The 26,639-nt window shown below is 42.7% G+C and overlaps 2 protein-coding genes across 5 annotated transcripts in view; one reads left to right on the plus strand and one right to left on the minus strand.

The window, feature by feature from the left end:
- Window positions 1-1,023: 1,023 nt before the first annotated feature.
- Window positions 1,024-21,286, minus strand: DIS3 (DIS3 homolog, exosome endoribonuclease and 3'-5' exoribonuclease). Of its 2 annotated transcripts, XM_044437840.1 has the most exons (21): window positions 21,056-21,286; window positions 20,508-20,665; window positions 17,483-17,676; window positions 16,413-16,486; window positions 15,834-15,998; window positions 14,460-14,630; window positions 13,234-13,347; window positions 13,013-13,150; window positions 11,922-12,068; window positions 10,930-11,046; window positions 9,853-9,954; window positions 9,324-9,388; window positions 8,946-9,030; window positions 8,498-8,625; window positions 7,937-8,023; window positions 6,310-6,466; window positions 4,829-5,043; window positions 4,076-4,244; window positions 3,618-3,776; window positions 2,757-2,879; window positions 1,024-1,303 (listed from the first exon to the last, which is right to left on the minus strand). In XM_044437840.1, exons 1-21 carry the CDS (start codon window positions 21,284-21,286, stop codon window positions 1,217-1,219), a joined length of 2,886 nt encoding a protein of 961 aa, XP_044293775.1. In that variant the 3' UTR covers window positions 1,024-1,216. The 2 variants fall into 2 exon arrangements, with proteins under 2 accessions (XP_044293775.1, XP_044293776.1); XM_044437841.1 differs by lacking the exons at window positions 20,508-20,665; window positions 21,056-21,286 and adding an exon at window positions 18,212-18,266.
- Window positions 21,287-22,509: 1,223 nt separating this feature from the next.
- Window positions 22,510-26,639, plus strand: part of PIBF1 (progesterone immunomodulatory binding factor 1) — a 97,727-nt gene continuing 93,597 nt past the window's right edge. For 2 of the 3 annotated variants that reach the window (XM_044437873.1, XM_044437875.1), the window contains exons 1-4: window positions 22,510-22,633; window positions 23,930-24,226; window positions 25,358-25,458; window positions 25,992-26,190. In XM_044437873.1, coding sequence (XP_044293808.1) covers window positions 23,975-24,226; window positions 25,358-25,458; window positions 25,992-26,190 — 552 coding nt within the window. In that variant the 5' untranslated portion in view covers window positions 22,510-22,633; window positions 23,930-23,974. Of the gene's footprint in view, window positions 22,634-23,929; window positions 24,227-24,958; window positions 25,060-25,357; window positions 25,459-25,991; window positions 26,191-26,639 lie in introns of those variants that run through there. The other variant, XM_044437876.1, reaches the window with a different exon arrangement.

The following is a 26,639-nucleotide window of genomic DNA, read 5'->3' on the forward strand; positions in this document are numbered from 1 at the left end:
TTCCAAGTTCTTTCTGTACAGTGATTTTGGCTTAGAAAATGAAGGGCTATTTTGATGGGCTTTGTTAATACTTTCACAAATTTCTTGTACATGCCTGTGGATACCTGTTGAGTGCTGTAATTTATAAGCGAAATGTGGTGAGCATGCGAGGTCATCCAGATGATATATTTGCATGCTGCCTCCTCTCTTGCAAGGAAACTAGGGCAAGCTCTGTCCTTTCACTGCATTCTCACAACTACCATATGAGGTAGGTTAGGCTGAAAGCGACTAGTGAGCTTCACGACTGAATGAGAACTAGATCTTCCAGGTCCAAGTCCAACACTAGTCGCTATGCAATCCCGCTTTGCAACATCCAGCAGCCCTAGCCAATAAGAAGTTATAGTGGGTGTTGCAGGAGTCAACTGGTCCAAGAACCAACAGTGAGAATGCTAGTGGGGCCTGTTTACAATGTCATATGCGCTTGTTCTTCAAGAACTCCACTGGTTTCCTATTTGCCAAGTGGTTTTCCAACAACTGTAAATCAGACTTACCTTCTTACTGTTTTGTTGCCCCATGTGGCAGTGTAGGGTGGTGTCCACAGCACTTCAATTGCAAATATGCCAGGGGATCCAAAAAGGCTTGGCACCAATGCATGATGTCTGCTATCCCAAATGAAGTGTCTGTATGACGCACGTGAGTCACTGCTGAGGTCTCTCTCACATCTCACTCAAGCTTAGTAGGTGATAATCTCTGTGATTACGGGAGGATACAGCCTGGAACATGGCTTCTTGAGCATAAATACTACACTGTCCCTTTTCTACTTTTTTCTAATAGCACCAATGCTGTTTTTCTTAGCTTAAAAGCAGCAGCAACGGGGAGGGGGAAAACATGACTAGAAAAATATCACAAAGCACGTTTCATTTTGCAGATTAGAGCTGAACTCAGCTGAAGACCAGCATAATATATCAAAACTTCACACTATGAGAACCTAAGCATATTCTGTACTTCCGTGTTTCTGTAGAGACAGATTCCCAGAAGCTTAGCTTCATTTTGTAAGTGATACCTTTAATGCAATACATGAACAATATTTTAAAATTACATCAGGGGAGAATGAACAATTGTAGGAATCACATTTTATAAACTGCTTTTAAAAGTCTCTTTAAAACAATATAAAAGATCATCTAATTGGCCTTAACTATTTTATATTGAACATTTTTATTCATTGCTAAAAATGAAGCTATTCTCCCAATTTTGTCTTCTTTTTCTCTGGTTCATTGGTACTGCTCAGTTGCACTGCATGGCATGTATCACTTCCGCCTAGCACCTGACACAGAAGCAGCAAGTTAGTTACCATTTGTGGAAAAGACACCTGTTAAGATTTTTAAAACTTGTCTAGCAACTTTAATATATGTCTGTTTCAACCCCCCAAATGAATGTATTATTTGAAGACCCTCAAAACAAGGAAAGTATGGAATCATTCAGAAATTCAGTGATCAGAGGTTATTACTACTTGATAACATCCACCCATCCAAACCAATTCCCAGTTGTCCTTCTCCCATAGAAATAGAAACTGTGTTATAGACAGGAACTGGTTCAACTGTTAAAGAACAAAATCACCAGAAACGGAATAAATTTTAGTGCTTAACTCAAGCACATCCTGTTAATTTTTTTGCACAGGAATGAATGGGGGATAAAAAAGTGGACACTGCTTTTTCGTGTCCACATTTGTGTCCACATTAGGTGGACTCGCCTATCCTTTATTGTCTCGGATCCTAGGAGTATAACCCTGCATAATGGTTTTATTTTGGGTTGTTAGCAATGGACAGCCCAAGAAGGAAATTCATGTGTATTGTCGGGTTGTAAGCTCTGGGTTGTTTGTCCTTAACAAACCACAGGTAAAACAAAATGAAGGTTTCACATGTAACAACCACCCACAATTCACGAACCCATATTCCACCCATATTCTGGGCTGTTACTATGTAGGAACAAGGTTAGCACAGGCATTCACAGGACTGGCAAATACCTAAGGTTATACAGCACTTTAAACTGAAGTTGCTCTTCTGTATATAGTAGACTACGGTATCCAATGAAAATGGACAGTTGGCAACAATGAATTTTATTTTAGACCCCCTTAATCTAAAAAAGAGCAGCACTGGCAAATTTTAAATGAAAATTGACTCATCTCACACTTTTCATCAGGTTCTTTTACAAAATGAAAATTCCTCACACCTCCTTCCCTATATTCATCACACACTCAGAAAATATTGCTGGTCTCCTGAAAATCCCCAGGTATTTTTGTTGAAAAAGGAGCCTCAGCATATTTCAAATGTTGCTTTGCCACCGCCTTAAAACAACTGCATAGTGATTACAGAACCATGACTTACTCATGTTACTCTATTGCTTTCTGCTAGGGAAGTGTGAGGAATTTGGTTTGGGAATGGGAATTCATGGGATTTCCTCAGTTTGGCTCCTATGACTCTGGCCCACCTTCTCTCTTTCCTAAGTTCACCTCACACCAAGGGTTCCCATGTGTATTCAGCAGGAAGTGAGTTCAAGCAGACTTCTGCTTTTGCACAAGCGATCTACAGGGTTTGCATTCTTTGCACAAAGAATTATATACTACGCACAAAGAAGCCACAAGTCTTCCAAGGTTCGCTGACTTGATCTCAGCTCACTTCCTGACCAGGGTTGAGCATGGGAAAGAAGTCCAGCCAGCACAAGATTGCTGGAGTCCACCCCGATATTCTGATATCTACTTTGAGCTAGAAGCAACCTACCTTGGGTTCTACCAGAGCCATGCGGATTTTCTGATGCTGGATGTTGGACGCATCTAACATGATGTTGACTTTAACCTTATCAAATGTATAAAATGTTGTGCCTTCCACAGTCAGAGAAGGAATCTAGCAAAAGAACAGCATAATTTTTTCAATTTATGTTATGTATTTGATACATTTAAGTCAAAAAGAGGGAAGACTATTTAAGACCATCAACAATGTGGCTTTCAGGAAAAGACTAAATCCTTAAAAAATGTAGAGATTTGGATTGCTATCCAGAGACACATCCACATTTCAACTGCATATCCATCACCATAAGTGGTTAAACTCCTTTACGAAAACTTATTCTGTCTAGCTACATGTAGCTAAAATAAGTTTCCCTTGAAGAAATCTACTGTTCAACCTAAACAGTTTTAAATTTAGGGAGTCTGAAATGCAGTTTGCTAATGGGGAAGTTCATGCTACTCAATTTTGTGCTTGTGGATTAGGAATATAAGAGAAAATTATTTTCAGTGCTTTTTAAAATCAGGATGGACCTGTACGAAACACTGACTGGGATGCAAGCTACAGCTGAAGTCCATACATTTCTGAGCTTGGAATATGATTTGCAGAACCCAACTCTATTCAACAGTCATAATATGTTTGAAAGAATGTGTAAAAATACATTTTAACCAATGGGAGACTTTGCAAAGATGCACATAATGAAGGCATACATTTGGGGAAATATGTTTACGATTGTCATATGAAAAGTAAAAAAAAAGTGGAAACAATGACCCTTACAATGAAACAACAATGAATTGTTGTTTGAACAATTCTGTAATGTCCAAACAAAAGAGATCCCATCCAGAAACAAACAAGTTTTACCTCATCATTGAACACAAGTGTTGGTTTTGGTTTATCCTTCTCTTCGAAGAAGACAGTGCCCTCTAAGCCATATTTGGGAATCAGAACCACAATTGCATTTTTCCTTACAAACAGAATATACGCTTCTTCATTCACCACACCTTTGCTTTTGAAAAACAACTGGGGAAAAATAAAGCTATGTTTAAACTATATCATGAAATTATCTTCTTCGACCGTCTCAAAAGAAAAAAGCTTTCTTGCTCACACAATCCCCATATACTAAGATAAATCTTCCCTCAGTAAATGCAAAATAAAAGAAACCAAGTAGTTCCAGGTGCCCCACGGAAGATAACCCCCCACCTGCGTATCAAGAACTACACATGACATGATGATAAACCAGCCACTGTCTCAAGATTCCTCAGATCCCAAGTGCTTGGCGGAATAAAAGGAGAGAGGGAGGGAGGGAGGGAATTAGTCACCTGAGTGTGGAAGGCAACAGACGCTCTCTGTGCATACTGAGCCATTTTATGCCTATAATTGAGATTCTTACACAAATCTGCCAATTTATGTTTATCGGTAAGGTCAGGGTATGTACTGTCTGCTCCTATGGCCACAGCCAGCAGTCGATGCACAATAATATCAGCATATCTGTAGTGAAGAAAAAAACATTTAGCACTGTGTTAAACGCTCCGCTGAAACTGTTAGCAGCAGCGGCTCTATTTGTTGAAGAATCTCTTCAGTGTCTGTCAATATTAACTACAAGCGCTGGAGAAGCAGTACAGACAGGTGTGCCAATGCTATTGTGTGTCCCTAGATCCTCAAAAGAGGGCCCACAGCCAGGGCTGGTATTTGAGATGTCTAGGGAAGGTATGTGGGGGCCCCTTTCCTTTCCCACATTCCTGAGATTTTTCCCTGCTGTGCCAGAGTGTGCAAAGCGCTCAGGACAGGGGCCAAGTGCCAGCTCCATATCTGAGGATTCGATTTGTTTACAGCTTGATGAGATATTAGCATATGATGGCGTCCTTCCAGTAACTGTCTTGAACAGCAGGAATAACAGCCTTCTGGAACACATGCCCCCAACCCTAATCATCTCTTCAGCATGACTTCAAAAACTGAGTCAACTAAAGCAACCTCAGAGAGTCATCCATCCTAGTGGAATCTGACAGAATGCAACAAATTAGAGCAGTAACATACACATTGTTTTTCTCTTTGCAACACTTCATGAGCAGTACCTTCTGATAGGTGAAGTAAAATGCGTATAAATAGGTGATGCTAAACCATAGTGGTGAAAGTCTGTGTCCATTCCAGAGCAGAAGTAAACTGCTTGCATCATGCACCGAGTTGCCAAGATGCGTAATAGCGTGTTCAGGTATGGAAAAGAAGAAGATTCTGCACTGTCTAAGGAATCCGCCAGAGCTTTTGCGGAATCAGTCTTGATCTCCAAGCCCTGTAGAGGACAAACAAAATGCAACCTGAATATTTCAGAACAATCTGCAGTTGTCTAAAAATGCATTATTTCCATTTTTGATTCATCACATTTCTATACTACCAACAGCTGTTTCCCTGGGCAGCTCACAATAATTAAACCCATGTAACACAACACAGTAAAAACAGCAACATCAATGATCTATTAGAGAGAGGGAGAAAGAGCAAGAGCTGGAGAGAGCGAGTGAGCCAGGTCGAGTCCACCTGCTGGCTGGGGGCAGGGCTTCCCCCAACAGTCATTCTTCTTTAGCAGGTGGGGCCCTTAGGTGATGCTGATGGGCTGTGCCAAAGGGCATCACCTGTTTGGCGCCGGTTCAGTGTGGGTTCAGGTGCCAGGCCAATTATTTTAGCAATTTATTGTTTTAGTATTTGCTTTATTAACATACTGTTGATCTTGCTGTATTTTATTGTAAACTGCCCAGAGAGCCCTCTGGGCTATAGGGTGGTATACAAATGTTTAAATTTAATTAATTAAAAATAAAACCCAAAATAGATCTTAACAGCAGTGAAAATATTTAAAATACAGTGATGGATTTTAAACAGCAGAACCTGGAAGACTAGAATGCCTGAGAAAATAAGGTGGCAGTTACCTGGTGTCAGAAAGACCACTACATAGGCACCAGGTGTACCTTTCCAGGAAACTCATTGCATAACCAGGGTGCCACAACAGGAAAGATCTTTTCCTTAGTAGCAACCCACCTCACTTCCTTTGTTGAGGGCTCCCAGAGAGGGACTGCCGAAGATGATCTGAGGATCTCGGTCAATTAGAGCTGTATCTATTAACACCAGCTGTTTAAATTGGTTCCAGACATGGACTGGAAGACTGTGCAAGTGGTGCGTAAAACAATCACATTGACCAATCCCTGTAAAGCATTTCAGACGAGCTGAAATTTCTGCACCATCTTCAAAGCAATTCCCACGTATCGGAAGTGCAAAGCACTTCCACGTGAACACAGGGAGAGAGCCCCTTGTATTACAAGCACATGTCGCTCCACAGGATCCCGATATTCCTGAGTGGCACTGGGGGTGGATCTGGGGTGAGGGGGAGGAACAGTCAAAGGGCTCTGCTGGAGGAGCAGGCCAGAAAAGCCCTGGTATATACCTGTGAAATACCACAAGGTGCTCCAGACGTCATTCGCTAGGTCAAAGGAAATGTTCCTTTGAACATTTGATTCGGATAACAGCATAAACATTTTGCCCATTTTGGTTCCAAGAATTAAGCACTTGCCTTAGACTTGGCAGCCTTCACAAGGATGTCATAATTTGATGGAGGCGGCGCGGGATGCTTTCTCAGCAAGGCATGCTCTGAAAATTCATCATAGATCTTTTGTGCCACAGAGATATTAGCAAGTAACATGAACTCTTCAACCATGGAGTTGGTTTCTCTGTCAGCAGGAAATATTAGATTTACGAGAGGCCAAGAAAAACGGTCTGGTACATTTTGTACGAAGATGAGGAGCTCAGCAGAGCTGGCTTTTAATAACACTTGTATAGAGTGATTGTACACGAGGCACAAATGTCCCCTGAGACAGATCTTAGTGACAGATCTTTTCTGCACTCTTGAAGCGGCTCCAGGGCTTGCAAAGGCCATGAGGGGCACCAGCTCCCACCATCCCTGGGATTTCAATATTGCCCAGTACTGCACTGGCCCTGCCCTCTTGCTCCATTCCTGGCTGGCTCCTGGCCATGCACGTTCAAGTATGGGTGCATGTTCCGGAGGAGGATCAAGGGCCCCAGTTCAGCGTTCAAAACATTGCTTCTTCCATGCGAAGACTGTTTCCCGAATATGGCAATAAAACCACGACCTGGTTAGGCAGGGAAAGCTTATTTAAATAAAAATGTCTTCTGGAGCCACAATAAACAAAACAATGGCAGTGCTTTCAACAATAAGCCATCTGAACTTCTGCATTGCCTGTAACTGAACTACTGGCTATAGTGACCTGTGCATTATTCTAACACTAAATAATTAGGCAATGAATACAGTTATTTATTATATTTATATCCTGGCTTTTTTCCTTTCCAGGAACTCAAGGCAACTAACATAGATCTTGTATTATGTTATTCTCCATATTCTCCATAATTCTCAATCTTATCCTCACAACAACAACCTTGTAAGGCAGGTTGAGATAACCATCTGTGACTGGCCCAGAATTACCCAGCAAAGCTCCATGGCTGAGTGGGGACCAGAACCCAGATCGCCTGAGTCCCAGTCCTGCGCTCTTAACCGCTACACCACACTGGCTCTCGCACAGTCACATGTGAAATATACAAGAGCAAGCACCTAGCAGACTTTTTTTGCCCAATTGTTTATTAATAGTGAACATACGTTCTGAGCTCCCACTAAGTTTAAGGAAGATGAACCATGGTATTTCTAGCAGCAGAAATTTCTCCATCTTTCCTTTTGATGAGGAGACTACTTAGCTTCCCACTACAGATGGAAACTGGGTGAAAAAATATGTTTCCATTTCACAGAAATTTAGTTGCCTAGTTAAGATGTACACTTTTGCAAATTTTAAAATTAGCTGATGAGATTTAAATAAACCACTTACATTTTTATGTTGGTTAGTTTGTTAAATGCAATACATACGGATTGTTCTCTGCACACTGACAATACTATACACAATCATATTTTATTACTGAGTCCATGCCTATTGTTTTTGAGCAGTCTCATGTCTGATAGATGTTCAAATCTATACTCTGAATATTATGTTGATGGAATACAACCAGAGGAAAAGTCCTTGCAACTCCTCAAACAGTTTATAAAACTGTGAACTTCATATCCCCATTAAGACTATACAAGTAACTTCTGCGATCAAGTAATAGGACCATCGACTAAAAAAGGCAGCAAAACTTACTTGAGTTCCTTTGTTTGTAAATCAATAGGATCATGGGTTTCACTATCCATGTGGAAACGAACTTCAGGTGAAGAAAGTGTTAAAGCCCTAAAAGCAAAGGAAAAATTTTACAGAACCTATTTTAAATGCACCATGTTTCAAAACAAGTATCAAAGCCACTTTAACTCCTACCAATACTCACAAAAATATATCTTATTTACAGAAATTCCTGAAGTTATTTTCACATCTTTTACCTTCAGGAACCCTTTTCACATTGATATATTTGCTAAGGCCCCCTGAATACACACTATGAAAACCAGAGCAATGCAGAACATTCTGGATCATGCTTCATAGGCTGGACATTTTCTATGCAAGGTATGAGGGTGGCCTGCCGGTCCCCACATTGCCAGGCTTGAACCTAGAAACACACCAGACGCACACTCTTCCTTCTGTGGCAGGCGGTGACTAGCAAAGGGGGACAAGCAATCTTCTCGTTATTGCTGATCTCATCCTGATAAACTTGAGAAAAGGCTAGATCAAAACTACAGTGCTAGATCATGCAATACATTACATGCTTATTACCCGTTATCTATTCGACGCTTCTTCAGGATTTTGGCTAGTTTGTTTAATCCACGTAGACTAACAGTGATCTCGTCACGCATGTTGGTGGAATCTATTCGCATTTGTGCCTCAGCATATGTAAGGGAAGCCTTCAAGGGAAAAAGAGAGAAGCGATAAATGTAGGGTGACAATTCCTAAGTGAAACTAATTTGAATATGTCAGGATTCAAAAACCTATTGCTGCTGGAAACACTGTGGCTACAACCTGAAGGACTGCACAGTCTTCAATGATTTACAGAACTATCCTGAAAGCGGTAAATAGCTGTCTTTGCTCTTGATTGTGAACCTGTCTTTCTGCTACTCCAGTTTTTACGGTATTGATCAACTGAGTCTGTTTTCAGGGATAACAACAGTTTAAAATTCATTACTCAGGGTTGGCATTCTAAAAATCCAAACAATTTGAATCATACCTTGGAGTTAATGACACTTTTTGTAAATCTAGTTTTCAAGATTTCAGCATTGTGGTTCATTTCCCATATACACGAAAAAGCCAGCCTAGAAAGAAAAGGGAAGCAAGGTATTTGCCGCCAGATGCAAGGCACTTGTGTGGATGCCAGTCCCTCCACCCTGCCCGATTCCCTCCACCCTGCTACTGTCCCTCATACCATCCTGTTTCCAAGCCCCAACCCTCAGAAGTACATCACTGGCAAGTGCAGGCAGCTATACAAGGAAGAGGCGATAGAAAAGCCCCACTGAGCGACCAGAGATCCTCTCCATTCACAGAATGGGACTTTTAGATTCTAAAGCTAGCACTTTGCATATCTAAAAATGAGTATTCAGACAATTACCTATCAACATTGGATCTCAGTGAACATAGGTTTGAACTCAGCAGCTCTGGAACCATATCAATCCTCTGCAAGAAGTGTACAAGCTGACATCAGTTATATGCTTCATATATACTCTCACAACAGGCATTTACGAAACTACATTCAATGTGTAAATTTGATTAAGGATATGTTCTTCATTCAAGGCTCCCTTCCCCTTTGGAGCATGGACGTTCCTGCTTTGTGGGTTCAATGACAAATAAAATCTAGCTTCTGAGTAAGTGACCCACTAGAAAAGTTCCACAAATGGCTCTCCGCTTTTCAGACAAGGGTCTTTCAAGCCCTACCTGTACTGAACCTGGAACCTTCACCATCGGAGCCGAGACACATCCGTACAATTGTAACAAGAAAGAATGACACTCTCTTTATTGCACATGTGTGGCTCAAATAACTGTATCTTTAATTCTGCCTCGTTTGAAGCCGGAATTTATTTTATGTCTAGGAGAAGCCAAACTATAACCAAGACAAGAAGGAAATAACAGAAAAAAATTACCTTTTCACAAAGATACACGGTTGTGCCTCTTTTTGCAGATTCTTGGTCCAAAGCATTTCCCGGTCGAATGAAATGGCTGACATCCGCAATGTGTACACCAACCTAGAAAATAATATAGGCAATTCCGAATTTTCTAACTTTCCCCATGTCCTAATGCCCTGAAAGTGCTATGTTTCGTGGTGGGCTGATCTGGTTGTATCTGAGAACTGTGCAGTAGCACATACCTCAAATGAAGCTGAACTAACAGTGCGATCATGTTTGTCTACACAGAAGTAATTCCTTAAACAGAACTGCCTCCCAAATAGGCTTGTACAGGATTGCAACTTAAGATTAAGTTTGGACAGGAATAAAGAGATACTGAAACACTGCACGTGCGAAAAATAGCACTTAACAAGAAAATGCCTATTTTCTTCAGTCACAAAGCCGTGCCTGACCCATCACAATCAGATGGACAACATTCCTCCAGGCTCTCCTGTCCTCCACCATCCCTCAGAGTCCACCCAAGCCCACACCCTCTGCCCCAGTGACCCCATCCAGCCACCTGAACCTCTGCCATCCCCTTCTCCTTTTGCCATTAATTGTTCCCAGCATCAGGGTCTTCTCCAGTGAGTTGTTCCTTCTCATTAGGTGGCCAAAGTATTTCAGTTTCATCTTCAGTATCTGACCTTCTGCAGTACAGTCAGGGTTTATCTCCTTTAAGATTGACTGGTTTGATCTCTTTGAGGTCCAAGGGACTCTTGGGAGTAAAAAGGCCTGTACTAATTTACTCAAGCTTGCCTTCTATTACAGTGTGCACATAACTGGCTATGGAGCTGCAGCTGACATGTAAGCATAGTCCACAGAACAGAACCCAGGCTTATTGTTGTGAGCAATCTGAGTCCTAACAAATATATCCACATGAAAAGAAACTGTTGTCTGATTGCTTGCTAAGCCACAATGGGTGTTTACCTTCCACCTCTGGCTCTTTTGCTATCCCTCTTTTATATGGTGCACGCAGGACAGGCAAGACTTGGCAAAATACTTCATTAATGGCTAAAAATACTTGCCAACTTCTCACTGCAACTGGAGGGAACTTACCTCCAGATTTCCATTTTCCAGGTCTCTACAGTGCAATGCATCATCAATATCTGTACAGCCAGGAGGATCCACACTGCACACACATAAATGCCTCAAGTCCTCTCGAAATTTCATATCCTGAAATAGTTATCCAACAATTTAAAAAATTATTACAGAGATTCAATTAGGATTTTTGGAATGCAGACAGCCAGAACACTAGGGAGTACTGAGTTGATACTTAGTTCATGCTAATTTCATAGATGAAAGAGACCAAAAAAAATAAAATAAAATAAAATAAAATAAAATAAAATAAAATAAAAACACTGGTGTCATTCTGATCATCACAGGGAAATCAGGAGTAAGTTTGTGGCTTGCTCTGGTCTATTCCAATTAAAACTTGAGACTTAAGGTAAAGGTAGCACATCAGAGCATTATGAAAAAGAATCAGTATTTGTGGGGCTGCAAGAAGATACGTTTCTTGTTTCTTAACTTTACAGACTGTGAATCGTTATTTTTCAACTTCAATTATTTATCTATCTATCTATCTATCTATCTAATTACTAATAACAGTTCCCAAAGTAAGACACATTGTATTGCAAAGCTATGGGAAGTAGAGGTGACACCAATTCAGGCATGGTCAGAAGGTAGATCTAGAACTACTAAGAGATCTCGAGGCACCTCATCAAGGATGTCTGATTTCCAGCTCTTTAAGAACCCTCTCCCTCCAGCCACCTTAATTATGCTTTTGAAGACACCTTTGGGCAATACAGGTGTGGATATGCATGTGGAAGGACATCTGTTTCATTGAATGAGCTCTGCCCGAGTGTTCCCATATTCAGGATGAATTCCTGTGCTCAGAATTGTTTGATTCTAAAGGTAAGTGTCTGTACCAGCTTCCAGCTAGTAGGTGACAGGTTGCTAGTAAAAGCAAAGCAGAGTCTGCCAGCCTGAAGCTTGCCCATCGCACACTAACGTATTGTTGAGTCTGCTTGCGATTGGTGCTGTTGCCGTACCTGATCTGTAATGCTCCACGGCGTTTGGGGCAGGAAGCTCAGAACAGCTTGGGAGAAAGGCTGGTGCGGGACATCATGTTCAAGCAGGAGGACTTCAGTCTCAGTCTCCTTATCCCCAGCTGCTCCTAAGTTCTTCACAAAATGACCCTAAACCAATATACATCTTGATCAATATTAGGAAACAAAGCTGTTTTGAAAAGTGTTAGCATAAGACTGTTTTAGGACGCAATCCTATGTAGGGTTGGGAATAAACTCTGCCAAGCTTAGGGTAGAATCCAAGCTTAGTTATACTTAGAGTAGAACCACTTGTATCAATGTGATATAAGCTAATCTTAACCTAAATTCCTCTGATTTTAATGCATCTATTCTAAGCACAGTTTAATGCTGGATAAGACCAATAAGAACTCCTTCCAAGTAAAATTCTTTGTTAAATTCTAACTTGGGTACAACAGGAGACTTGGTGGTTCTGAATCAGGATAGGAGCAGCTCAGGTTTCATGACAAAGTGGGTCACAATACATTTTGGAAACATGAGTACAGGCCATGGTAAGTGGCATATTTTGCCACTAACAGAAGTAGTTCAAGTTAATCTCTTCTGCATTCTCTTCTAACAGTCCCACAATCAAGCTGATCTAATCTTCAGAGGCAATTAAGTACAGCAGAGAAAGCAGTTCGTCAGTCCTTGGGAGAGGATCCCAAAGAACACAGTCATCCTCCTAAGGGTGCTGATAATGCTATAACTTCAGAGGGAGGTCTGTGAATTCTGATCCCCCGCCCCAGTTGCTCTCATAGAAAGAACTACGCTGGCAGCTTCCCAAAGCCACCAATGCAGTTTGGAGGGAAGGAAAAAAGAGGCAGTTTGGTAAGTGGAGAGGGGAAGGGAAAGTGCAGGATCCAAGAAATTCTATGGTCCCTCCAGTCCCAGCAGGACTCAAGGCCTGCCTAGAGGAAGGAAATTTAAGAGGAAGGCAGAGAGGCACTGATCAGCTCCATCATGCCTTCAACCCAGCCAGCAGCAGCTCTGTAGGGCAAAAACACTCAGAAACCTCAGAGACTGTGGGTTTCCTTCTAAAGGTTCCAGTTCAGACTCACATTAGGATATCTTGAAGTTCTAGGCCAGCCGTCAATAGCAACAATAATTCTTTGTCCTTCTAGTGTTGAAGCCTGTCTTGTTTCTATTCGAATTCGAGGGATTCTGCGATCCGCTGGTGTAAATAAATGCCGTCTTGCCTGATAGAAAGCAGGAACAACCACTTCTTTTAAAATTAAGTTTGCAACAGAGGAAGAAAGTATTCGGCCGCAGCTGTTCTTACCTCTTTTATTTGAGATTTAGAAAGCATGCCACAAAAAGGCCTCCAGTTTCTTTTTATAATGCCAACAACTCGGCCAGTTGGTCGCAGCATACTCTTGCTCACAGAAGTTTTCAGCTAGTTTTTAAAAAATAAGAAAGTGCACTTAAAACTCCTGTTTGGATGACAGAGAGGTCAGCTTGATGTGCTTTAGGGGTAGGGCAATCATGTTCTGGGCTGCATGCGATGTTATGGCAGTGTCTTTTGCATAAGCCTCCTTAAAGCTCAGAACACACTATTATGATGTAAGCCAGAGCAAGGCTGGCTGCATGTCATTCATTCTGAGCAAGAATTGGGCTTGGTGATGCTTGCGAACACAGTGTCTTCAGAAGTTGGGCTTCCGATAGAAAAATAAAAAAAGTAATGCATGTTATAGAAGAGATATAAAATCTCCAAAAATGTTGAAATCATGGAACAAAACAGGGTGTTTTCCCAGCAGCATTAAAAAAAAAAAGCTGAAATTTTTGAAATAGCCAACAAATATTTTTTAGTCCTTCCTACAAATTAAAGGGCACCTTGCTGCTTTAGAACAGCCTTCTTCAAGCTGGTACCCTCCAGATACTTTGCACGTTAGCTGCTATTCACTCTAGGCAGCATGGCTAATTGTTCAAAACGCTGGATGTTGTAGTCCAAAACATCTGGATGACATCAGCTCGGGGAAGGCTGCTTTAGGAAAATAAATCATATTATGATTTACTTGGCTTGCTCTAAACTTATCATTAAAATTAAAAACATGTAGAAGTAAGCTCGGTAAATTTGTAGCTATTCTCTAAATGAGCTATATTTTTAATTTACTATACAAAATATAATTTTATGAGCAAAACAAATTATGTTTTAGACAGTTTAGGTTTCTACTTTATGTCTCATCATAAATAATTTCATTCATAGCACTAAAGGCACTTTTAAAGAAGAAAGCTGAAATTCTTAAGATGGTGAATTCTGTCCACAGCACGAAGTCCTACAGATTTTTCCACACTTGATTGGACACACAAATGCTTCTTATAACAAAACATTAAACAGCACACATAAAAAGATGCAGACATTAATAACTAGGCAGACTACACCACAAGAATGAATCAGACTACTCCATACCATTCTGAAAGTGCTTACAATAGCATGATATATTTTTTAAGCAATAAATACATAAGGGAAAGTGCAGAAGAGAGGAACCTGGCATGTTCATGTCATACACTGTTTTCTCTCTCTTCCTCTTTTTCTACATCATCCTCTTCATTCTGGGGCTCATCGTCAAGCAGGACGACAGAGGAAGGTGCAGCCCAGGCATCCTTTGACAGAAGTTCCACCGCTACGATATCTTCATGCACTGCACGGTTTAGGTTTTTAAGTCCGTGTATTATGACCTGTCAGCATGAAACAGCCAGATGTAAACAGTCATGAAGCCTCATTATGAAAGCCGATACAAACAGCAGATAAATTCCTGGTTGTAGGCTAAGTGAACCATGTGCCCCTGAAGCAACTAAATAATTTCCCGAAGACACCCGAAGAGACAGGAGGAAATCTGCACTAACACGTTGCTAATAAGATGAAACTACAAGTTACCCAGCTATATCATCTAGCCTTCTACAAGGGTAACTTCTACATCTAGCCCAGTACAAGGGTAACTCTAAAAGTGGCTTGCTGCCTCAATCCTGGTTAAAGTCCCAAGCACACAGGGTTCAGCAAAGCTCAGCACCCATGTGCATGTACAGGAACATGACCCAGGACCAATGGGTCATGTTCATCGTCCTTTACAGTGATGGGTACAAAGCCTTCACAGCATGTTTCTCAGATGCAACACCCAACAGTAAATAATACACATTGTGGTTTCCCTCCTGGTTCACATCCAACTGTGATTTAGTTAGAGATGGAATATTCAACATTGTTTAAATCATGGTTAAATTTTATTTTCGCATAAAGTCTGTAGTAAGCCATCCAGAGAGGCACACTGATTGGATGGGTTAGAAATATCCCAAATAAATAAATACATGCATGCATAAAGTCAGTGAGGCACATATAACAACAACACTGGGCTGAGTGGGTGGACTTCAGCTAGTAACTCTGCAGCTGGGAAAACATCACGATATGGCACAGTAAGAAAAACTATTGGGATAAAAACAGCTTTGCTCAGAAGAACCACATGGGATTTCCGTTTCTTCCCACTGCCCCCGCTCACGCTGCCGTCAGTCTGGAGAGCTGAAATGGCACTTGATGCAGTGGCAGGGAATGAAATCAAGGTCTTCCTAACCGGACATGTACTTCAGACATAAGGTCCATGACTCAGTTTTTCAGCACAAGCCTTATTCCCAAATAGGCTGCACTGACATTAATGTGAATCAATCCCCCAGTAAACTTTTTTAGAATTACAGCTCAAATGCACTAAAATTACTAGCTTTTTTTTTTAAGAGTATCACACACACCTCTGCCAGACCAACGGCCTGTCTTCATTTCAAATGAGCAGAAATTCAGAGAAGGGAATGCACAAACCAAAAGGGCTACTGTTTCTCCAACAAAGGCTGTTGTATGGAATCATACAAAATACAAATCACAGTATGTGTCACACTAACCTCTCTCTCTTCTCCATCTCCATGAACCCAAACTGTGGCTTCAAGGTAATTATCTCTGTTAGCTCTGAAGGTTCCTTGGAGGTACAGACCAGACTTTAGGCCCTGCTGTAGTTTGCTGAGGGGAAGATGCTCTGGAAAAAGTATCCTTCCACTTTCAATCTCATTCTGTAAAAGCCGCACAAACATGAAACAGTTGTTAGTGTAAGTTTTGACCCATCCGATGGCGATGTAGAATTCAACTGCATTCTCTTAATATAAAGACAGTGCTCAATGGCTCCTGCGAAGTTACACACAGCTGTCATTTCCAAGATGCTCTTGAAAGGTCCTGCCTGCACGGTGCTTCTCTGGTGCTATGGTAGTCTAGTTTGCATTAGTTCTGAAGCCACTCCATGTCAACGAATCCTCGGCCTTCCCACCTTCCCTTTTACTTCTTGCCACATCAAGAGGAGCAAGGAAGGAAGAACGGAGACTATGGTTGAGCAGCAGAAAATATTCCGATACAGCTTAGCAGCAAGACTTTTACAATGGGAACGTTATATACTACAGCAGAGGCGGTTTACATGAAGATCTGAAACGTACCGCATCATCATTTAAGCACGCAAGTCGATCTACAAGTTCAGGATTGGCTATCAAGCTCTTTATGTACTCTTCACCTACAAAAGGATACAATGAGAACATAACAGTAATCATAAGCCATTCAACAAGTAGTTACATAATAACTTAATAGTAAAATTATTGTACTAATTTGTTTATCAAGACAGTAAATTTCAGTTTAGACTGTAAGACTTGAACAAATTATGCTTTGGTTTGGTAGCTAGGAATTATTTCTATTAGCTAGCAGGATCACAGTAAAAGTGCCTCTCAGACTGAGTACATGCATATTGCCTTACTCCTTCCACCAAATGCAAACTGCCCTATTAGTCTACACAAAATATTTAGGGGAAAGGCTTATAGTAGAGAAAGAATTGCCCTCCCAACAAGTATTGCTATCCTGCTTTTTAGAAACGCACTAATTCTCCCAGCTCTACAAGAGATTTATAAATAATCTAAGAACCCAGACTCCGACTTTGAAAAATCCATTCCATGGTTATAGAGTTCCCACCCAGCTCCATTTGGGTCCTCCCTCCCACTTTCAATCAGTCATGGGAAGAGAATAGTGAGGTGATGGGGGAAGAGAGGCCAGCTAGAAGCAGACTCTGCTGCAGAAGTCCCTTGCAAGGAGCATTCTGGCAACTACAGTCAGATGCCGGAACCACCAGCGCATACATGGCAAAAGACCGGCAGACCCTGCCAAACAGCAGGGTCCAGCAGCAGCCTCTATTCAGCATCCTCTCCTCTAAGCGAAATCTACTTCAGATTTTCTACCAGAACATGTTAATAGCTGCCTCTTTTCTGTAGGGCAGCTCTGTCTGGATTTTTTTCTTTAAGCCAGCATAGGATCCAACTATAAACCTCAGCACTTAAATTGCCTGACTCCACAAGCTGTGCTATTGGTGTATTTTATCTTGTACTTCTAATGTGCTGTTGCAAACCTTCCAGAGAGCCCCTGCTACTGGGGCAGTATTGAGATTAATTAATTAAATATCAGGTTAAAAAGTATCCTTCCCCCGAACATGACAGTAAGTGCTTTTCTCAACAGCTGAACTTACAGGTATAAGCAGTTATTCCCTCTTCCACTGCTTTCTCTTTATTTTTTCTGTCATTGGTGAGCAAGATAATTTGAATCTTCTCTTCACTTTGCAACTTTGCTAGATGCTCACTGTACCATTTTGCAGCTACTCTGATGGCTCTGTCATTGCGGTCATTGGCGTTTTCCCCCTGTTCTTGCTCTATGTATGTTTCCCTGGAGTTAAGAAAATATATTTTATTCAGTCTATAGCAATACATTATCGTGTAGAGATTGGAGAAGCTTGGCATCTATTCATATGTAAACAGTTCCATCCCTCCTTATCCAAGAGGGATAAAACTTAAACAGAAACTTCCAGGAGGAATCTGATGGATTCTGGGATGGCAATCCCAAGAGCTGAAGTGGCCACTAGACCTAATGTATGCATAGAAAGACCACGAGTGCATTTTAGTATCTCTCTCCAACAAATTAGCTAATATTCTAGAAAACTTCCACAATCAACTACATGTTCTAAAGTATAGTTTAGTTTTTGTTTATTTGCAAAACATTTTATAGCTTAAATAATTTTAATCGGGTTTTATTAATATTAATGGGGGACTGCAGGTGGCGCAGTGGTTTAAACTGCTGTGCTGGTAGATCGAAAGGTCGCCGGTTCGAATCTGCACAACGGGGTGAGTTCCCGTTGCTCCGTCCCAGCTCCTGCCAACCTTGCAGTTCGAAAGCATGCAAATGCAAGTAGATAAAAAGGTACCACTTCGGTGGGCAGGTAACAGCGTTCCGTGCACTTCGGTGTTTAGTCATGCCAGCCACACGACCACGGAAACTGTCTGCGGACAAACGCTGGCTCCCTCGGCCAGGAAACGAAGATGAGTACCGTCCCCTAGAGTCAGACATGACTGGACTTAATGTCAAGGGGAAACCTTTACCTTTTATTAATATTAATATCCTGTCGCATTTTATCTTGTTATTATACTCGTTGATTGTTGTATTTATTGCTTATTTATATTGTAAGTCGCCCTGAGACAATTGGATTGGATAGGACGGAATAAAAATATTCTAAATAAATAATACATACATAAAAAAAATGGTAAGTTACAATTGTTACATTAATGTATCCTGTATTTTGGTATTGGTAACACAGTTTAAGAGAACTGTATAGACCAGTGATGGCGAACCTTTTAGAGACCGAGTACCCAAACTGCAACTCAGAACCCACTTATTCATCGCAAAGGGCCAACACTGCACTAAAACCTGAATTTGCTGACCAGCAGCTCAAGGGGGCAACGCTCCACTGACCACCAGCTTTTGGCTGGCCCTGAAAAAGGCATCCGAGTGTATTTCCTACCTTCTGGCAAAAGCACAACGGGTTGTGCAGACTCGAGCCGGTGACCTTTCAATCAACCAGCCCAGCAGTTTAAACCACTGTGCCACCTGCATCCCTCTAAAATCACAGTCCATGCAAATCCCTGGCTGCTCAGACCAGTCATGCGAAGCTGAGTGATGTCAGAGCTGAGTGATGTCGTTGCCTGGCGCCCTTAATCTTTCCGAATATGCGCATGGCTGCTAGGGCAATCACGTGCCAGAGAGGGCTCTGCATGCCGCTTTGGGCACGCATGCCATAGGTATAGACTATATATATGTCACTGGCATAGACAAATTTCCAACAGCCACTGGGTATGGTGGGTGGTTACAATTTAAGTCCATAATGCACACTAAACATATCATAGAAATGGAACGCTAAAGTGAATATATAAAATGTAACAATGCCATGAGGAAAGACAGCAAAGGATTCCAGACTTTGTCTTGTTGGTATAACAATGTCTGATGCTGGGTCCATTGTATAAACAACTGGTCATGGAGCAGCTTCCTACAAGGAAAGGTTACAATGTTTGAAGGACATGAAGGGGGTATATAAACGTCTGCATAGTATGGAGAAAAAGGATAGTGAGACATTTCCCTCCCTCTCCCATAACACTAGAACTCACGAATATCTCATAATGCTGAATGGTGTGAGAATATTGACTGATGACTTCCAATCTCTTAGACAATAAGTGTGTGAGCAGGACTGTTTTTTTTCCCTTTTCAACATGCAGTTTATAAGTGTTATAGTAATTAGTATGTATACATTTTACAGGCAACAAAGAATGTCTAATCTGAGTCAAGCATGCTTAAATGTTCGAAGAATTTTAACTAGTTTGGCTTCCCTCTTGCACTGCATGTTCAGTTCCCTCTTCTAATGAAACTCTTAGTCCAACAAAGATCACTGTACACAAAACAATGCTCAAAGTCCAGAGCAGACGCTTTACGTGGGGCTTCCCCTGAAGACAGTCCGAACACTTCAATTGGTGCAAAATAGAGCTGCCAGGTTGCTGACGGGGACGGGGCGTTATGCTCACATGACTCCAGTCCTCCGTCAGCTTCACTGGCTTCCCATTGAAGCCCGGGCCCAATTCAAGGTGTTGATTATGACCTATAAAGCCCTAAACGGCTTGGGTCCTGGCTACCTGAACGAGCACTTACGTCCGTATATGCCCGACCGCCCTTTGAGATCTGCGGGAGAGTCCCTTCTCCGGGAACCCTCCATGAAAGAAATTAGGAGAGTAAGTACCCGGAGGAGGGCTTTCTCTGCGGTGGCGCCCAACCTATGGAATTCACTCCCCAAAGAGGTCCGCCTGGCTCCATCATTACTGGTTTTTCGGCGCCAGGTAAAGACCTTTTTATTTAAACATCATTTCAATTGTTAAAACATATGATCTGGCCAGGGCAACTTCTTCTTCCTTCTCTTTCTCCTCCTATATTTTTATTTTATACTGATAATTCTAATTTTATATTTGTAAATCAATGTATTTTTTGTATTTTTGTATTTAATGGTAATTTATTATGTACTATTGTATTTCAATGTATTTTATCATGTTGTAAGCCGCCCCGAGGTTTCGGCAAGGGGCGGCATAGAAATGTTATAATAATAATAATAATAATAATAATATATCTGCAAGAACTAAACAAGCATGAGAAGAAATAAGTAGATCATGGCTCTTCATGCTTACTTATGGTGCTCATTAGTGAAGGAATAGAAATGTTTTTCAGAATTCGCTATCACATCTCTTATTCGCTTGTATACGGGTGCACTCCGCTTCCTCACTTCCTGTAATACTGTCTGAAGAACGATCACATTTTGAATAACTGGATCTTCAAGAATATCAATCTGGAAAGAAAATACAACATGTAAGCAAATCCTCATCACAACACCCAAAGCCTACAACTTCCAGCATTTCTGCCTAATATATACCGTTCATCTAAACTGCCAGCACATTAGAAGAACCACACTGGATCAGACCAAAAGCCTGCTTGACCCAGCATTCTGATCTCACAGCGTTTTGCCTTTAATAGCCACCTGTCCAACGCCCCCTTGCTAATGGTCACAGGGGATGGGAGCTGTAGGTCAGAGAGGCACGACTTCACAGGACAGGAGCCCATCCGTGGCTGCTAGTGAGGAGGGCCACCTAGCATGGCCAGGAACGAGCGAGGGATGCATGCCCCCCCACCCCAGTCATGGCCACCGGCTGCCTGCCGGGGGGCCTCCCCGCCGCCGTACCTGGTGCAGCAGCACGTTGGTGTCCAGGAGCAGGTAGTGCGGAGCGGGGCACAGGCTGCTGGCGGCCCCGCCGGGCCGGGCCTCCAGCAGCGGGCCGCCCGCCGCCCCGGCGCCACAGGCCGCGCAGGCGGCCGCCCCGCACGCGATGTCGTCGCGCAGGTAGTGCTCGCGCACCACCTTGAGCACGGCGCCGGCCCGCGTGCGCTTGAGGAAGGTGCGCGAGGTCAGCATCGCGGCTCGCGCCCAGGCGCCGCGCGCCTCCCGGGGTGCCTCGCGCGGTGACGACGGCGGCCGCCGTGGGATCCGGCGCAGCCCTCACCTCCGGGTTCCGGCCGAAGCGCGCGCGCGCGCGTGCGTGCACGGCCGCTCTCGCCCCTCTGCCTCCACGCGGCCCTTCGCTGGGGAGCCGGAAGTGTGCGCCCGTGCGGGCGGCGAGATTCTCAACTCTTCCTTTTTCCGGGCGGCAGAGGGCTTGCCCCGCAAAGTCAGCCGCGGCTCTCTCTCTCAGCGGGCTCGCATGCCATTTCCCTGACCAGGCCATTCCACAGTTCTACCTCCCCGAGCCCCAACACAGACGACCGAACCATCCTTTTTCCCCTCGGACAGCTCCAGGCACGCCTCCCGGCATGCCGTGCGAACAGGCGAGGGAAGGGGCGGTCCTGCCCGTGGCGTCGGTTTGGTAACCGTGGTGACGAAAGTTCGTCCGGAACGCGCGCCTCCCAGCAGCGCGTGCGCAGTCGGCGCCGGGACGGGACGCTAGGTAGGTGGCGCGGCGCGGCGCTCCGTGCCCGCTCCTCTCGCCGTCCCCCGGTCGCCGGGCAGCGGCCAGCGGCAGCCTGCTCCCGGCTCCCGGCTCCCGGCTCCGCCACCGCGGGAGGGGGCGCGGCGTGGGCCGGCCAGGCGCGGGACTGATCCCTCGGGCCGGCGCCCCGCCGTGGCTTCCCTGCCGCGCAGCCCTGCCTTCGGGACCCCCTGGGCGAGCCGCGTCCGCGAGGGGAGGCTGGCGGGCGAGCGAGCGAGGAGTGAAGCCTTGGCCGTTGCAGATGCATGTTCCCAGGGGTCTTTTGGGAAGCATGGGCTCCCGGCTCTCTGCAAGCTCTGCATCCTTGCTAGTTGCGTGGCTGGTAGCAAACCCTGCACGCCCGAGACTGCAGCGAACGGTGGTTCACTGGAGCAGGCCAGCTCCGGAACACCCGGGATGGGGCCAGAGCCACACCAGCCCCGCTAGTCTTGCATCAGTGGATTTTATTTATTTATTATTTATTTATTAAAACATTTCTGTGCCGCCCCATTCGCCGAAGCCTCGGGGCGGCTCACAACATACAATTAAAATACAAAAAATAACAATATAAAATAAGTCGCCCTGGCCAGATAAATAAGCAGATAATATTAACAATTAAAATGACGCTTAAATAAAAAGGTCTTCGCCTGGTGCTGAAAAACAAATAACAACGGGGGCCAGGCGGACCTCTCTGGGGAGCGCATTCCATAGATGGGGCGCCACTGCAGAGAAAGCGGAGAAAGATTTTCCTAATTGCGCTCCACTGCGGGGTTCCGGTGCCACCTGTACTGGGTCAGGTGCGTGGCGGACTGGGATATGGAACCGAGGCGGAACCCGTAGCTTGTAGGATTCTGGAGTGGTTTCGGAGGCAGCCCCTGCTGTGAACCATGCTGCAAGGGAAGCCATGCGACTGGCGTGTAAAAGCAGAGGAGTTTATCGCCCCGGCCTCCTTTATCCAAACCTGTTCATTGCTTGAAGTTAATTTATTTCAAACAAGGCGTATTCAAGGTTATCATCGAGTTGGAATGAGTCAAGAAAGCCATCAGATCCAATCCCCTGTTTAGCCCAAGATTCCAAGATAAAACACAAGTTGTTAGGTTTGGACAATAAAAGAAGCTGCAATTAATCTGAAACAGTAGCAGAAGCTTTGGAATGTTTTGTGGCTCGGCCAGGGAGTGTCAGGAGAAGGGAAAATACTCTAGCCCAAAACTTGCCTAGGTCAATTCCTACCACAAAATCATGTTTCATCATAGAATTTGAACACAACCTACCTCTTTACTTGGGGAGTTTTACGTTATGACATAATAGAAATTGTAATTTAGGGAAGTGAACAGAAAGAAGAAGAACATAAATATTTTACTACTGAGCTTTTGGAAAGAATAAATGAACCTAAAGTACTAAATTAAATAGTCTCTTCTAGATTTATGTGTCTGAAGATTTTCTCCTGCAGACTTGTGATTGTTTGTTAATTAGAGTGCAAGCCTATGTATGATTATACAGAAAAATTAGAACTTTTTCCAGCATTCTGCAGACAGCTGTGCTGGCCAAGGGATTTTGGCAGTTGTAGGACTCTTTGCTGTCAGAACATTTATATAATTGAACTCTTAAATAGTATTCACAGATCTTCTATACAGCATCTCAGAATGTAATAACAACTTCATGAACACAAGGACCATTTGACAAACGAACATTAGTGAGGTGTAGTGGTCAAGAGTGCTGGACTGGGACTCAAGAAGATCCCAGCTCAGCCACTGGGCCAGTCATTGCCTTTCTAGCTAATTACCTCACAGGATTGTTGTTGTGAAGATAAAATGGAGAGGAGGAAAAGCTTCTAAGCTGCCTTGGGCTCCTTGCAAGTGGAAGAAAGGTGGGATAAAAATGCAATGTAGCAATAACAACAACAACAACAACAACATATTTTGTTTCAAAGAAGATAATTCCATCAGTACTAGATGAGAAATAATCATGTAGGCTTTGCTTTTGTATAGATTTCCATGTTTTTCTTGATTCAGATGTTGCGACAAAGTATCTTCCTTAAAACCTTTCTGCTTACCAATATTTCTCTCTCCTTCCCCATTTTTTACACCTTTCAGGCTGCTTGAACTGTTAGTATAAATTCTTTCCACACCGGGAGGAGAATGTCACGAAAAAGCTCAAGGGAATCGAAAAAAGTTAATGCATCCAGCTCTTTGGAGTCAGAAGATATTAGTTTGGAGACTACAATACCCACTGATGATATCTCTTCCTCAGAAGATCGGGAAGGCACTGTTAAAATTACTAGGCAGCTTATTGAGCGGAAGGAACTGCTTCATAATATCCAGTTATTGAAAATAGAGCTATCCCAGAAGAACTTAATGTTAGACAACTTGAAGGTGGAATACCTGACAAAAGTAAGAGCTTATTCGTGTGTGTGTGTGTGTGTGTGTGTGTGTTGACATGTTCTAGGGTTTCAAGGAGCAAATTAATTACTGGTAGCTTTAGTCATGTGTTGTTAATTATCCTTTTTTAAATCCTTAGCCACTTTCCCAGCAAAGTTTTTCTTTAAATCCATGTTAATTCTGTACTTTAGAAGGGTCTGCAGCACTTAGGTCCTGCTTGAAAATGTGATAAGCATCCTCTGTTTTGGAACATACACAGAATGGGAGCCTTCCATTAGCCATGCAGGCTGGACATAATGCAAGCTGTATTCTAACACATCTGGATGGCATCGTGCATATAGAATGGTCTAGTTCAAAGAACATATGACTGGAACACCTTGCTAAAGGTGTTTGCATTGCTTTTTAGCTAGCATCTCTCTTTCAAGGTAAAGGTCTTTTTCTTTGTAGTGGCAGACATGCATGAAGATCTGCTATTAAGGAAAAGAGTCAGTCTACTGAGCAAAACCAAATTTTGTGACCATCTAAAATGGGTTTTTCTTTTTTTTTTAAATATATTTTACCTTGTCTTTCAGGATAAAGTCACTCAGAAGGGCTTGCAGAATGGCTCTGCTCTCTTGCTTAAAATCTAAACTGCACAATGGAAAAAAGGGATGAGGGAAAAAGCAAAGCCTGGCACCAGTTCTTAAAGTCACAGTTCCTATAATGACCAGCTTGGCTAGAAACAGGTCAGGTAGCCACTTGCGGGCAGTTAAGAGAGAGACAGGGGCCGCTGGTCGCTCAGAAGACCCAGTGGAATAGATCCCGGACAGGATGTGACTTTCGCAGGGTGTTCCTGTGACGAACAGGTATGCTAATCCAAGTGGATACATGACTAAACCTCTCCAAGACAAGAGAGGTCCCTGTCTTGCTCCAATTAAGGGAATGGGTAAGGTGAAGATTTGAGCATTTTAACATCGGGTGTGGAGTGACTAAATAATCTTCCTCGTGTTAGTTTTGTGTAGGAAAGAAAAGTATAACATACATCATAATTGAAATACTAACTGCTTTCCTTCCTCATTTTCATGTAAACTGGAATCTCTCAGAAGCCTAAATTTCTTTCACCTCAACAGATTTTCATTTCTCCTGTTTAATTATCTTCCTTAGATTGAAGAATTAGAAGAGAAACTTAATGATGCTCTCCATGAGAAACAGCTGTTGTCTTTACGCCTAGACAACCAGTTGGCATTACAGCAAGAAGATGCTCGGTATGAAAATGAAAAAATCTAGTGAAACTGCTCGAACTGAGTGTTCAAATTATGCATAACTACTGCTTAGAGTTTTAAAAGCAAAAAGTGTAACAACCATTGTATCTACTGGTGTTACTCTGGAAAAAATACGAACTTAATTATGGTTAATTATTTGGACTTTCTCTAATTCCGTTTTTCTGTGGGGCTATTCTCATGGCAAATCAGGTCACCATGGGTTATTCAACCCACAGTAAGGGAGCAGCGTGTGCAGGGTGCGTGCATCTTCCATTTTTAATATGCAGCCTCCTCATGAGGTTGTGATGTCATGTGGTTTACATGAAGTGTAAGCAACCTGGGTGGGGATTCGATAGAAATGTGGCACTTGGCGACAGCAGCTTATTAAAGATTAAATGACCCATGTATTTCATCTGCAGCCATTTTGTGAATGGGAAAGGATTTGCATTCATAAAAAGGTGTCCTGTGTGACTTCAAAATAAACTTAACAACTTTCTAGGACCAGTTCAAGGATAGTGTCTCACTTGCTTTTATAGAAAACATCAAGAACTGATGAAACAGGAAATGGAAACGATCTTGTTACGCCAGAAGCAGTTAGAAAAGAATAACCATCAGTTAAGAGAATGGTCTGGAGATATCCGCCGCAGCTTGCGTGACCTTGAATTGACTGATGAATCCTACACCAGACTCAGATCTCTACCAGAAGATGAACTCTCTATTCCTGAATATGTGTCTGTAAGTACATGAGTTAACAGGGAACCTGAGTAGTTAGATGAGATGTGAGAAGCTTAAATCTGCCAGTGCTAGGCAGGTCATTTTGATGGAAATAATAGAACATAAAAAAGAATTTATGAAGCATTTTCTAAATGCAGGAAAAATATATTCTGAGATCATTATAAAAGCGTCAGCAGATTCTGGAACAATGTGTTTCTATAAAAAGTATATTTGTATGTTGACCCCCTCCCCCATTTAATAACTTTTTGCCGCCTTGGTGGTTTCATGATTTTTAATATGTAGCAAATCCTGATTTTCTCTTGAATCTGTAACCTGTTGGTGTAACCTACACATTCTGGGTGATGAGCTGAGTTTATGAGGTAGTGTGCTGATCTGTGTTGTTGAACTCATAACCCTTTTTTCCAGTGAGCACTATTTAAAAAGACATGGCATAGAATGCATTTGACATC

Source organism: Varanus komodoensis, unplaced genomic scaffold (genome assembly GCF_004798865.1).
Source record: "Varanus komodoensis strain SLA01 unplaced genomic scaffold, ASM479886v1 scaffold31, whole genome shotgun sequence".
In the NCBI taxonomy this organism is placed as follows: domain Eukaryota; kingdom Metazoa; phylum Chordata; class Lepidosauria; order Squamata; family Varanidae; genus Varanus; species Varanus komodoensis.

Coding starts and splice junctions, on each gene's coding strand:
- DIS3 (XM_044437840.1), bottom strand. CDS start 21,286: ATGCTGACCTCGCGCACCTTCCTCAAGCGCACGCGGGCCGGCGCCGTG. Junction 8,626..8,945: donor AAAGTGTCATTAACTCCAAG/GTATGATTCAAA, acceptor TTTCCCTTGAAG/GCTTCCCTTACATATGCTGA. Junction 1,304..2,756: donor TGGCTCTGGTAGAACCCAAG/GTAGGTTGCTTC, acceptor CTTCTGTGTCAG/GTGCTAGGCGGAAGTGATAC.